This window comes from Neolamprologus brichardi, chromosome 7 (genome assembly GCF_056152115.1).
Source record: "Neolamprologus brichardi isolate AB-2024 chromosome 7, ASM5615211v1, whole genome shotgun sequence".
Classification (NCBI taxonomy): domain Eukaryota; kingdom Metazoa; phylum Chordata; class Actinopteri; order Cichliformes; family Cichlidae; genus Neolamprologus; species Neolamprologus brichardi.
The window spans coordinates 63,553,879-63,568,938 of NC_142110.1; the positions used below are offsets into that span (position 1 = coordinate 63,553,879).

Sequence of the window (15,060 nt, forward strand, 5' to 3'; positions counted from 1 at the left end):
ATATACACACACTAATGCATGCATACCTCATCTTCCTACACCACCTCTTATTGGACACACTGTACTGTTGATCGGCACCCACCTGAGGCTCCAGTGATGTCCATGGCTTTGAGGTTTCTGGCTTTGATAATTGTGATGGTAAGCCTGCCAGCCGTTGGGAGATAGCACAGTGAGAACATCAGCTCTCCAAGGTCCACATTGTCCTACAAACAAATATATTGTGTTCCTATATTAGCACTGCACATCATCAACTTTAATGAACTTTTTAGATTCAACACTACAGTCACAGATGGAACACACAGGGATCTGTATATTGGCAGTTAAGAGGTTTGGTGATAAAATTATACTATATGGGTAACGAAAAGCACAACTGCTGTTAGAACAAACATGAAAGAATAGGAACCAAACGAAAACTAAGAGACATCTATTTCAGGAAACCGATCATGGATAAAAGCAGCTTTGGTTAAGGGTTTATAATGAGCAGCACAGTCAAAGCGGATCCAACATGTAACACCAAAGGAACTTCACATATGGATCGTGGCTGAAACGCGGAAGCCTTTCTGAATCATGTCTGGATGATTCATCATTAATCACTAATCACCTACAGCATTACTGTATCCCAGCGCCCATGTGCACACTGATTTGGAATAATTGTTGCATTTCTTAATCGGTCTGTGCTAAAATGTGTGGAATCTACAATCAAGTTTGAGCTACTACTAAGATTATAAAAACGTCACTGCTTCTGCTTCTTATTCACATTCATGCATATGCCAGACTCTTTTCCCAATTAACACATCTGAAAATAACGTGTGATGGTGTGACAGTGAGCAGCGCGTTTACGAGGTACAAGCACTGACAAGATTTATCACAGGGAAACTCTGATTTCTATTTTTAAGCCTCCTCTCACATATCTGGCTGGTAGTTAGCTTCATGTTAGGAAACCTTAGAAATTAAGTGATATATTTACGAAAAGGTGTTTGTTTTTTTTGCAGTTTTTAAAATAAGAACTAAAAATACAAGTTTCAATGGATAGGGTAGCAAAGCAGGTTAAGACTGATTAATACAGAGGATGCTAGCGATAATGCATTTAAGATTCGTCAGGAGAAACCAGTCTGCTAGAAAGACTTGTCAAATATGTAGCAGAGACAGTGGAACACCATTGTTTCACTTGGAAATTAGTAAGTGCTCCATCGCATGCTGTTCAAGACGATTTGGAGTCTGATTATGAGAGCAGCAGAAATGCCCATTAAGAAGCAACTGCTCAGAGTCTTCAGCTGAAAATCACTGAAAATCAAATTGAACAAAATGAGTTAATTCATCATAGATGACAGCATATGCATGCCTGCAAGCGCACTGACACACACGCGCGCACATGCGTCGTCCAGGACCTGTGACATTCTCAGTGGGCGATGAGTTGATTCATCACACGTGTTGCTGAGGCGAAATCTACCTCCAGCACCGCGTTATTGGTGTAGCTGTGAGCCTCGGGCATTAATGATATGCAGCTTATGCAGCCTTCGAGGTTTAACACGCAAATTGGGGCACAAGCACAGGAATGCACACTCTGACACTCACATAAAGGTAAGCGTGTGCGGGGAAGGTAGATGAACTAGCCCTTCAGCTCACTACAGGATAATGTGATTTCCTTCTCCTATTTCACGCATACACACACACATACACACATACTAAAGTTTTCAGACTATAGGATGTCAGTCACTACTCTTATGAGCACTCAAATCAAGCCTGCGGTTGAGATTATGGTCACTTGCGCTGGGCCAATGAAATTAGAGTGGTGCTTTAAAGCGCTCCAATAAAGCAGAGAGAGCATATGGACGGTCCATCTTCTCCAATTATAACACTAACACCTGCTCTCCCTCAGGAGCAGCCAGGCTTTATCTATGAGCCTCTCTCTAGCTGTGTCTTTCATAATCACGCAGCAGTCTAACTTGATCACTCTCCTCTCGTTCATCATTCTGCTTCGTCCTTCCACTTGTAGCCTGTCTTTAAAGTGTCATGTTTAACATTCTGATATGATGAAATAAACCACTCTGTTTGATATTTTTAGACATAAAAAAGCATATGAAGCACTTTCCTTATGTGCTGCACCAAAAAGCAACTTTTTCTACTGGTAATGAGAAGCAAAGAACCATCCATCCATTTGCTTCTGCTTCTCAGGGTTGCTGGAGCCTATCCTAGATGTCTTAGGGCGAGAGGCAGGGTACACCCTGGACAGGTCGCCAGTCTGTCGCAGGGCCAACACATAGACAAAGACAACCATTCACGCTCACATTCACACCTATGGGTAGTTTAGTGCTTCCAATTAACCTATCCTCATTAACTGCATGTCTTTGGACTGTGGGAGGAAGCCAGAGTACTCGGGGTGAACCCACACAAACATTTCTTGATGCATTCTCAATCATCCAAGAAAATAAATCTCCAAAAGTTGATTCTGTTCATCTGGACGTAGCGTTTTCTGGGAGAAACGTTTCGTCACTCATCCAAGTGACTTCTTCAGTCTCAGCTGACTGCAGGTTTCCCCAAATCTTATAAACAGTACATTTGCATAATGACTGAAACCAGCCCACTGAAGGAACAATGGGCTGTGAGGTCAGTTCCTTAATCATAATTAACTGGGAATTCCTGACCTTCCTGAATTCCTGACCTCACAATGGGCTGGTTTCAGTCATTATGCAAATGTACTGTTTATAAGGTTGGGGAAACCTGCAGTCAGCTGAGACTGAAGAAGTCACTTGGATGAGTGACAAAACGTTTCTCCCAGAAAACGCTACGTCCAGATGAACAGAATCAACTTTTGGAAACCACATAAACATGGAAATTAAACTCAGGACCTTCTTGCTGTGCTTGCATGCTAACATGTCACTGTGAAAAAAACACGTCTTAAATATATCTTTTATGACACATGGTACATAGACTGGTTCTTATATAGTGCTTTTCTACTCTATCTTGAGCACTTTACACAACTTGCACATTGACACAGCACTTTTTTTCTACTGTTTCTGGGTGCTTCCTAACTAACATCCACACTCCGATCGATGCGTCGGAGAGCTACATGGGGTTAGCATCTTGCAGCGTCTTGTACTTGGCATGCAGACTAGAGCAGACTGGGACCATCTTAACTGGACCGTCCAGTTAGTAGGTGACCTGCTCTACCACCTGAGTTACAGCCACCAAAACAGCACATAGTGGAATGTTAAACAACTTTAAACAATAATTTTGTGCTGTGACAATAAGAGTCCCTGTCAGTTGTTGTTGTTGTGGTAGTAGACCGTACTATTTGGCTGCCTGATACTGCAGAGCATCACAGAAGTACTGAACAATTGCACTCCAAGGCAATAGAGTTATTCCTTCCATTAGACAAGAAACGTATTGCTCTTTTACTTTATTAAGCAGATTTGTTGTTAAATTATTCATCTAAAATAAAGTGGGTGCCCAGAAATGCTATCCTAATATTTAGGACCTGAAAGTTCTCATTGCTCAGCCATATATGTATTTAAATAATTTTACAAACGTGAACTGACTTGACAAAGATTTTGTTTTTACCCAACTTTATACGGCCTACCCATTTCACATGCTTTATTGACATAATTGTATTTTGTACTTCTATAAACTGAATCTGACTGCAAGCAGCTGCAATTTGTACTCAGAAATTTCCCTTCCATTTGTAGATTGAGAGTAATTTTTTTCTTCCATCACAAATGCCACTTAGACTGTGAAAAACTCCATTCTTCTTTTTTTTAACAATCACTGTATCCATGGCAAACTGATTACAGTTTTACTGTCTCATTAGATCTCCACAGCTTTAAACAAAGCTTTCATCCATGCTTCTTCTACTATATATTTTACTGACTATATATATATATATAGAGAGAGAGAGTTCTTTGTTCTTTGGGTCTTCGCTTCCTATATACATATATATAGATATGTCAATAAATCATTGCGTTAAGGTTATTGTGCTCTGTAATGGGAGGTTTTCAGTTTCCCCAGTTCTCTTTCTTCTCTCCCTTTATCTCCTTACTCAATTACTACTCTCAGGTGTAGTAATGGGTCAGGTTCTTTGGATGGCCTGACCTGTGGGCTCTTTAGCGGTCAAACTCAAGCTATGCCATATTTAAGGACCAGGTGGTGCTCATATTTCTTGCCAGATCATTATTGCCTATGGTGGTGATCGGGCCCTCTGCTGTAAACCCAGTTTTCCTTGTGTGTGTTCAGTCTGAGACCATGCTCTTTTATCTCCATCCCAGTTTGAAGAACAACAGCTGAAGACAGAGTCCTCCATCTTCCCCAGCTTGAAAGATCTCTAGTTTATCTCTGCCACACTTACCTGCTTAACTCCAGCCAGTCACCTTCTGTTTGGAGGAAGATTTGCTTTGCTCACTTGCCTGCCTGCTCTCTTCTGCTTATTCATTTCCTTCTCTTTCCCTCTGGACTCCATTGGCTGCCTGTATACTCCCCTGCTGTCAGCTGCTAAAGATAACCAAGTACTTCATACTCACGTGGATCTCAGCTAACTCCTGTTTCCCTCTCTGACAGGAAACTTTGACCCATTCCTATAGAGCAGCACTTACCCAATTCGGTTACTTTGATTAATTATTTGGTATTGTTGCTGTAATAATGATCTGTAAACTGACGTAAGAGTCCTCCTTTTGAGTCTTTTTTCCAATTCATTATGACAGAACGATTTCGCCATGCGTGCAGCTGTATGTCGTGTTGTTGGTTTGCCAACATGAGCAGATTCAGAGCTTGTCAGCTGAGTGGCTACAAGTAATCCACCAATGGCTCAAAAGAACAAAAAGAAATGGCGAAATAAATGAAATGAACAGTGCAATTCAAATCATGAGCTGACACAGCCTTGCTCCACTGAACCCACAGGCATGCCTCAGATGGTTGAAGCTGAACCCCTGGTCCTGCTCTCCATCTGTTCCATCTCCTGAGCCCTTTGGACGTCATTTGGGTTGTTGTGGATGGTTTCTGTTGCAATGGTTACTGTTGTTTAGCTAAACATCTTGCTCCTTTACAAATGATCCCTTTTAAATGCACCACTTAATGGGTTTGCTTATAGAGGTAGGGCTCTCCAGTGGGCAGAATTTTACCCAAACATTAACCCTGTTGAGTCCTTCATTTATGAATGATTTGTGGAGGATTCAGGATGGTTTTTGACCATCCTTTTCAAGAGGAAGAGGCAGCAAGGAGGGTTTAAAATTTATGTCAAGTAAGTAAAAGTGTGCAGCAATTTCGGTTGAGTTTTGGATGCTGAAACGAGAGTATATGTTCTATCAGGTATGAGCTATCTTCTCAAGGAGACCCTGCCAGTTTGGATCCTTTAATCTCATTAACCATAAAAGTTAACTATCACCAGCAGAAGCAGGTTCTGGAGATAAACCTTAAATTCCAGTTATCCGCTGTCCATGGTTCCAACCACCCGATCCTCTCTAACTTCCACTTCCGGTGTCAGTGCTACGGGCTCTCTACAGGATCATTCTGAGGAGTCAGTGCAGCTCAGCCGTGCTTAAACTAACTTTGCAAGAATTGCAGAAAAGGATCAAGGCTAAAATCTGCATCTACTGTGGCCAACCTGGCCATTTCATTAGCCCAAGGAGGTCAAAAGAAAATGCCTCCCAGGAGAAGTGGGGATGTTGGTGGAAAGCACCCAATTTAAAACTGTTTCTAAAATGTTGTTGCCAGCATCCTTCTGTTTTATTCAGGATTCTGTGACTTTCCAAGCTGTAATTGACTCTGGAGCTAAACAAAGCTTGTTAGACAGTCAATTTATTCAGAAACTTGAAATACCACAAAGCTATTAACCACTTTTCTCTGGTCAATTGCTATCCCTGCCAGTTCCTAGTCACTCTCTGTCAGACATAGCTCTGGATCTTGTTACTGGTCTGCCCTCCTCTGAAGGCAACTATATAATGCTCACCCTTATCAATGGATTTTCTAAAGCTGCTCCTTTTATAGCATTACCCAAGCCCCGTTTGACCACAGAGACTGCTCAACTACTTGTCCAGCATGTGTTCTGCCATTTCTGTTGATAAAGTATCAGATAGGGGCCTTCAATTAATCTCCTAAGTAGGGAAGACTTGTTGTGGGGCATTTAGACCTAGTGTTATTAGCTTGTCTTCAGGGTTCCATCTCCAATCAAGCAGCCAAACTAAGAGACCAGATCAGGAGTTAGAAGCTGGATTACGTTGTCTCGTTTCTTCAAATCCTACCTCCTGTATTAACTATCTAACTTGGATTAAATATGCTTGTAACACTTCCACCTCTGCAGTTACTGGAAGCTCTCCTATCAAGACCTCTTTAGGGTAACAAACCCCTTTGTTTCCTGCCCAAAACTCATGGTCTCAAGAAATTGTTTTCCTTTTTGTGGGCTGGGTTACCTTCGCTTCAGTGATCACACCTGTTCCCCGTTCCTGTTCCTGCAGTGGAGTACCCGAGTCTGTTATTCCTACTAGGGCTGGGCGATATGACCCAAAATTCATATCTCAATATTTTTTAGCTGGATGGCGATATAAGATATATATCTCGATATTTTTTTTAAAGCCACAAGGTAAGAACAAAAAGAGAGTTCTTAGTCAAAGCTGTGTCCCAGATGTCACACGGGCACTTATTAACATACAGCGTAGATGTACATGAAAAAAAAAAGGATTTTAGGCCCTACATGGCGTTAGCGTGGTTAGCGTGGTTAGCGTGGTTAGCTCGTTAGCGTGGTTAGCTCGTTAACACGTTGACGCTGTCCAGCCCCACGCACGGGGCGATGCGCAGTAACTTGTTAACGGAGATTTGCCGTGTCCATCTTGTCGCTGCCTGCAGGTGAAGCGATGGGGGAGGGAGGGGGAGTTGTGTTCAGTGAAGGAGAGGCGAGGCCGAGTAACGTTGCATAAAGACAAAAGTGGACGAAAGAGAGGCAAACTTGTGGCTCCACAACTATTATTATAACGTAACATAGACTATATCAATATAAAATGGAATAAAAATTTGTAAACTGCCACAATCTGATTGTGACAAATTCTCTGTGTACTATATGCACTGCAGTGTTATTTATGATTACAATCAAATTTTCAAGATTTTTCTTTTCTTTTTCACCTTTTCAGTTTGAATAGTAAAAGAAATGAAAACTACAAGGACCAAAAAGTAAGCATCAGAGCACTTGACTCCCTTAAACACTGGAGATCCTGTTACATGAGGGCCAGTCAGAAGTACAATATATCTGCCTGGATGAACATGGTGGAAATAAATAAATCACTGACTAGGCTGAACTTCAGCTGCATAGATAAATACACCCTGGCAGAATCAGGTTAGGCAAAAGGATCCTTCATAACTTCCAGTCGAGTAAGACTAGTGTAAGACTTTTATCTGTAAAGAAGCAAACTAAATCCATTGCAACTTATAAAGGAAAAGTTGCTCTGTCACATGGGTTCCAGCAGAGATGCATCCATAGATCTGAACATTTCTTCCTCTGGCACGCTGTGCATAAAATGTATGTTTACTCTAGTCAATCTAACATTAACAGACTGATTTGCCCATTCCTAACTTTTTTTGCTCTCTCTGAAAGGTTTTGCTTCTTCAGCCTAATGACTTGTGAGTCAATTGTCCAATTACCTCTGAGATGTTAGTACTAGAAAGTACATATTACCTTTTATAGCCACTACGTTACAACTTTGGCGATTTAGCTTTTTACCCTCTTCAACAGGATATTTTAGAGGGTAAAAACATCTGCTGAGAATAGAGGACTTGGAATGCCAATATCCTATCTGCTCCTCTGAGGAAAGACTGCTATTATATATATACATACACACACCGAATGGGATATTATTTGTTTCCTATGACCTTCATTGTTGTCTGAACAGGACAAGCAAGCCTATATTTTACCTGCATGGAAAGGGTTTGAACATTAAACCAGGTGAGGATGTCCAAGACTGTTTTATAGAGTAGATACATACCTTTCAGGTCAATCACATACACTCTCAGCGCTTTTAGCAAGTACACGTTTTGAGTGCATGCATGAACATGAAGTAGAATTTACCAGTAGTTGTTTGCTTTGTATAACAAGCTACTGAACAGTTTGGGGGGCATTTCATACTCTTATTGTCTCAATATAAATACATTGTACATGTACGTATAAAGCATATACCTTTACAGAAAGACTTAAGAAACGTAGAAATCTTATAATGAATCAGGAAAAATGCCATTATTATGGATAAAGGACCTTGTCGGGAAATGGAGAGCTCCTTTATTGAATTAACAACACACACACACACTCACACTTTGAATGTACATGCTGACCCCATTCATCATTGTCCTAATTACAGGCCAAGCAGATTGCAGTCAATAGTATTGACTGGCCCTGCAGATGCTGCAGGTTATAGTGGCTCTGAGCTCTTTATTGTCCTTGCTGTCCCCAAAAATCTAAGAAGAAAGAGGACAGAGACGTCTATGTGGCAAAAAGTCATCTGCTGGAAAGCAAATAATTCAAGGAAGCTGCATAGCTCAAGGGAGAAAACACAGATAACATATAGAAAGGGCTTGTCAAGGTTTTGAGTCCCCAACCCAGAATCTTGAGTTTTCTTGGGCTTTAAATTTTTTTTTTTATCTTTTGGTTTTGTTCTTAGTTATTTATTATTTATATCAGATTTTCTTCTTCTTTAGGAACTCGAGTCTTAGCTCTTCGTTCCAGTTTATACCATACCATACCACCTTTATTTATAAAGCACTTTAACATAAAACCAGAGTTCACAAAGTGCTGTACATGCTAATAGCATAAGTAAAGAAAATTAAAATGAGATAAGATAAGATAAAATAAATAACTAAAAAAATAAAATAAATTGAAACATGTTAAAACAAATTGAGTCAACCCCTCTAATCAATGCCAAAGGCTTCAGCGAATAAATATGTTTTAAGAAGACTTTTAAATTCAGAAAGAGAAGAGGCCTGCCTAACATGCAAGGGTAGATCATTCCACAACTTTGGAGCAACTACAGCAAAAGCACGATCACCTTTAAATTTTTACTTAGTTTTCGGTACCTTAAGGAGCTGCTGATTGGCGGACCTAAGGGAACGGGCAGGTGTATATGGTTGTAGTAGCTCCGAGAGGTGGGGGGGGGCAGGCCATTAAGAGATTTAAAAGCAAATAAGAGAATTTTAAAAACAATCCTAAAATGTACAGGTAGCCAGTGGAGTGAAATTAAAATTGGGGTAATGTGCTCAGACTTTTTTGTTCCAGTTAAAAGACGTGCTGCAGCATTTTGCACAACCTGCAGGCGCCTAATGGACGCATCACTAACCCCAAAATAAAGTGAGTTACAATAATCCAGCCTAGAAGTAACAAAGGCATGGATTACTGTCTGAAAATGCTGTTTCGATAAGATAGGCTTTATTTTGGCTAATTCCCTCAAATGAAAAAAGCTAGATCTTACAACAGCTCTGACCTGGCTTTCAAGTTTAAGATTTGCCTCTATTTTAACTCCCAGATTAGTGATGACTGGTTTAACATACTGTGCCAGCGAACCAAGATCTATAATAGTGGCCTCAGAAGCGCCACCAAAAACCATCACTTCTGTTTTCTGTTCATTAAAATGTAAAAAGTTCAAAGCCATCCAGGCCCTTATTTCATCAAGGCATCTGAGCAGCGGGTCTACTGAGAAGCCATTTATCTTTTTAAGTGGGAAATAAATCTGGGAGTCATCGGCATAGCAGTGGAAAGAAATCCCATGTTTCCTGAAAATAGACCCAAGGGGTAGGAGATATAGAGAGAAAAGAAGCGGGCCTAAAACTGAACCTTGTGGGACCCCACATTGAAGAGAAGCAGCAGAGGATACAAACTCCCCGAGTTTATGTTTCCATTAGTATAGTTTAGCTGGACAACATGAATTTTCAAAATATTATGTAACTAACAAAATTAAATTTAAATGTAAAGGTAATAGTGGGGTGGCTGTAGCTCAGGAGGTAGAGCAGGTCACCTACTGATCAGTTCAATCCCTGGTTCCTCCAGTCTGCATGCCAAGTATCCTTGGGCAAGATACAAACCCCACGTTGTTCTCCGGTGCGTCCATCGGAGTATGAATGTGTATGAAGTTAGGAAGCACTCAAAGTTTAGAAGAAAGTGAATGTGGCATGTTGTATAGAGCGCTTTGAGTACTTTGGGAGAGGAGAAAAGCGCCATATAAAAATCAGTCCATTTACCATAGTGTAGCTGAAGCCTTAAACATTAAGACAAGCTAAGGTAATGCTATTAGCAAGATTGTTCTTTAAATCATATTTAATGATATTTACTCTATTTTGTTCTTTGTAGGTCATTTCATTCAGCGAATAATAACTTTTCTTTCAGTCAGTTCAATTCAATTTTATTTATATAGTGCCAAATGAAAATAATCAAACTCAAGGCGCTTTGTACTGTAAGGTAAAGACCCAACAATAATATAGAGAAAACCCCAACAATCATAAGAGCATGTGGCAACAGTGGGAAGAAAAAACTTCCTTTTAACAGGAAGAAACCTACGGCAGAACTAGGCTCAGGGAGGGGCGGGGCCATCTGAGTTCAGGGTGATGGTGGGAGCCAGAGATAAATAATAACTTATGATTAAATGCAGAGTGGTATGTAAACACATAGAAAGTGAAAAGAGATGAGTAAAGACAAAACTCCCAAAATAACTGAAGCAGTTCAGTCAGTAAGCTTTTAGTTTTAGGCAAATGTTATGCAGAACTTCCTTTTCACCCAAAAGTATGCGTCTTGATATATAATCTGGCCATTTTAACCTTTTCCTAATTCATCATCACTAAAATCCCTGTATGTATACTATCTTTTTTTTAATATGACTGAAGTCCTTTGCAGTGCTACTGAAAAATAGAAGACAAAGTGAAGCTGCATTCCTTCCTGTGCCAGCAAAGCATTCCAGAGTAGGATTTCAAAAGCTGCTCCAGTAATTAATTACATTAACAGCAACAACAACAACATAACAAGTGTTATAACTCTGACACAAATTCACAAAACATCTTTCTGTTACTTGCTTGGGGCTATAAAACTCTAAAAATATGTTAATTTTAATTAAAAATCAACATGCTAGAGTAACAGGTTCAAGCTCTTGAGAATTTGCTCTTATGCCTAACCTTATATACATAACCAACAAGATGGCTCTGATGTCTATAAGCATGCAACTCAGAAACATGTATGCATTAGAATCCAGTGCATATGGCCTGCAATGGCTAGGGGTTCATTCACTGCCAAGAGCCATGATTAATGCACAGACACTGTGAGAGGATCAACACGGGGTCCCAATCTGTAACCTCAAGGGAGGTAACCTAGTTCTGCTGGGGATAGTGAAAGAGGTAATAGAAACTTCATATTTTTCTTTAGACCTCCCTCATAGACCTAAACTCCTGAGACGTTCACATAGCTGTGCAGACACAAATCTGAGTAATCAGACTGATTCTCTGTAAAAATGAGAGAGAACAATCATTATCTATGTATTTTGTGCATGCATATAAAAACATGGGATTGTTTTAACACATTTCTGGGGTTTGACTGCTTTCTGGAAACAGAGAAGCACAGTTACACGTGTAACCTCGTTTATGGACGCCTAATCTGAAGGCTAGAGAGACTCAAGTTACAGTTTGGATTAACGTTACTTGCTGTACAATACACAACAGACTTCCACTCCTAAAATCAGTCAAGCCGTCAACGTCATAATTTATTTATTTTTTTACAGAAAACAGGACAAAATTGATTTTAATGCAGCAAAATAAAAATAAAAGACCTGCCGAGCAACTTTACAAAAACTCCTTTTTAATCCTGTGAAATTTAACCAGCTAAAAGTCAGATTGGGTCATATTAAGATATATGGAGAAAATACTTTGAAAACATTTACAAAATGTTCAGCATGCAACTCAGCATGATCTCGCTCTCTTCCTGTTCTTCTGACATTAAAAAAATAGAAAATGCGGTTTCCACTGTAAATTGATAGAATAGTGTATAACTATGATTTCCTAGTGATAAGCAAGAGTGAGATAGTTTTACCGTCTCTGTTCACCCACTTGTATATCACTGTGACGACAGTGGCTCTCAGAGAGTTGAGTCAGTGGACACAATATAAACTATGTGATGGAGGCCTTTGTAAATGACCTGTATTTGAATAGCGCTTTACTAGTCCCTAAGGACCCCAAAGCGTTTTACATATCCAGTCATCCACCCATTCACACACTGGTGATGGCAAGCTACATTGTAGCCACAGCCACCCTGGGGCGCACTGACAGAGGCGAGGCTGCCGGACACTGGCGCCACCGGGCCCTCTAACCTCTAACCACCACCAGTAGGCAACGGGTGAAGTGTCTTGCCCAAGGACACAACGACCGAGACTGTCCAAGCCGGGGCTCGAACCAGCAACCTTCTGATTACAAGGCGAACTCCCAACTCTTGAGCCACGATCGCGATTTGTGTTTAAATGTATCTATTGACCAGTTGATTTCATTCATTTTCTAGAGGCTGACATGTCCGTTGTTTTACGTGTGTTGAGTGTGATCTTTTTCATACAGGGCTCTTTCTGGTCTATTCTTGACTTGATGTGACACAAGTTAAAAATATACTTCAGTGATAACCAAACTCAACCTAATAACGACCACATACAGCTTCACCAATACAAACAATCCATCTGCCAAAGTTGGTCTTGTTCAAAAAATCTATTCACCAATTCAAAAAATAGAAAGTGACTTCTAATTCAGCCTTGCAGCTTGAAACACAGGTGATTCAGTCAAATAGAACCTGTATTAATGGCACTGTTTCATTATAACTAAAGCTCACGTATGATTGAGTTTGACATCTTGAATGATACTGTATATCCTCTTGCTTAAAACGAAAATATCCCTGAGTTGCTAAAGGTAAACTATGCAGAGTTGGAGATGTCTGTCAGTGTCCATTTGTATCTATGGTGTTAAGGTGGATGGTTAAAAAGGCATTATATCTAGAAAGTGGACGCCTTATGACTTGGACATACAAGACAGGATGGCTATACATCACATATTGAACGTCTCAGAGGAGGGCCTGACCCAATTACACTGACCTTATTTAGTTGGCAATGCTGTTGAGTCTGCGCAGTGTTGAAACAATATTTGTGAACCAATGAGATTAGTATGTGTGTGTTTATGAGGTGGGAGTGTTGTCCCACTGCGTCTTCGCATCACTGTAGTTAACGAGGCACAAACAGGTCAGAACTGGTTTAACGCTGGCCCAGCTAACGATCATTTTCTCGCTTTGAACTTAATTAGTTGATGAGGAGCAGCTGCGTTGGCCTTGTAAGTTTCAAAGCCTCAAAATTAGGCTGAGTGGTGGTCACACTCCAGACACTTTGGCACACATGTTCATATGCACTGTATTTGTCAGATGCTTTTCTAAAGACGTGCAAACGTATGGGCCTCTTTTATAAACAGAATCACAGATAAAAGCAGGTACACACGTCTAATACACACTACCATCTTCAGCTATGTAAACACTCTTAATTAATCATTTGCATGTAAAAATGCTGCTTGCAGCAGTTATTAGACAAGGGAACAGAAACAACAAAGAAAAATCACAATTGCGCTGAATGCTCAGTTGATACAGGAGTTGCATAATAGGACAAAAGGACATGTTCTGTTTGGTGGACACTTTGGTTCTGGAAATCCTAGAGTATTTAAAAGTAGAATGGGAGGGAGAGCCTTCAGTTTTCAGGCCCCTCTTCTGTGGAACCAGCTTCCAGTTTGGATTCAGGAGACAGACACTATCTCTACTTTTAAGATTAGGCTTAAAACTTTCCTTTTTGCTAAAGCATATAGTTAGGGCTGGACCAGGTGACCCTGAATCCTCCCTTAGTTATGCTGCAATAGATGTAGGCTGCCGGGGGATTTCCATGATGCATTGAGTTTTTCCTTTCCAGTCACCTTTCTCACTCACTATGTGTTAATAGACCTCTCTGTATTGAATCATATCTGTTATTAACCTCTGTCTCTCTTCCACAGCATGTCTTTTATCCTGTCTTCCTTCTCTCACCCCAACCGGTCGCAGCAGATGGCCCCGCCCCTCCCTGAGCCTGGTTCTGCCGGAGGTTTCTTCCTGTTAAAAGGGAGTTTTTCCTTCCCACTGTCGCCAAAGTGCTGCTCATAGGGGGTCATATGATTGATGGGTTTTTCTCTGTATCTATGAAGCGCCTTGAGGCGACTTTTGTTGTGATTTGGCGCTATATAAATAAAATAGAATTGAATTGAATTGAATTGAATTGAATTGAATTGGAATTGCAATCAGAGCAAAATCTACTAAACTGAAAAATGTAACTCACACTATCATGTCTTTGGTTTCAGAGCAAAGGGCTGCAGCAAGAGGTAAGGGAAAAAATAAATGGTTTGGCTACAAATGCATCAGCAAGTTACCTCAACAACTAATATCAAGGCACTTTATTACAGAAATTTCACAGTAAACAGTTTATGAATAGTTAATAAGGGGGGGTTTAAAGCACTTTTCACACCCAGAAGCTACAGCTATCGTTTACCTGCCTGAGTGCATCTATTCAACTTGGCGCACAACAACCTCTCCACTTGTATGGTAACAGTGAGGCGTTGCTAACTGAGCTAAATGCAAACATCGTCATGCAAGCAAGCTTACAATGACAACTGATTATGTTTTGCAGGTGTATAGCATCACCGCCATGTTGGTTGCGTGTTTTATTGTGCTAAACACAAACTATTTCTGTACGACTAATGGATATGTCATTACTTTTGCAGTACAAAGACAACGCACAGAAAACATCCACTGCATCCATAACCAAGAGCCTTGGCCTATTTTTTATTCTGTAAATTGTTTACAGGCTCAAAACGAAATTAATTATTCCACCTTTGTCCTTGACTCACTACCTGACTTAAGCATCTCTTTGTTCAAATGGCCTAATTACAGCAGCGTGAATAAGATGAATATGAACCTAAAGCCTGATACCAGCTTTAAATGAAACACGAAGTTTCTCATTTGGAGTTTTTACTCTGCTAAATCTATTTGCATATCTCACCAGCCTAAAAATCTGATTA

The 15,060-nt window shown here is 40.3% G+C and overlaps 1 protein-coding gene across 1 annotated transcript in view; it reads right to left on the reverse strand.

Annotated features, from left to right (window-relative positions):
- Window positions 1-15,060, reverse strand: part of syt9b (synaptotagmin IXb) — a 56,864-nt gene that overhangs the window by 10,272 nt on the left and 31,532 nt on the right. Inside the window, exon 5 of the mRNA XM_087844094.1 lies at window positions 83-203. Within this exon, the coding sequence (XP_087700220.1) occupies window positions 83-203 (121 nt within the window). The remainder of the gene's footprint in view (window positions 1-82; window positions 204-15,060) is intronic.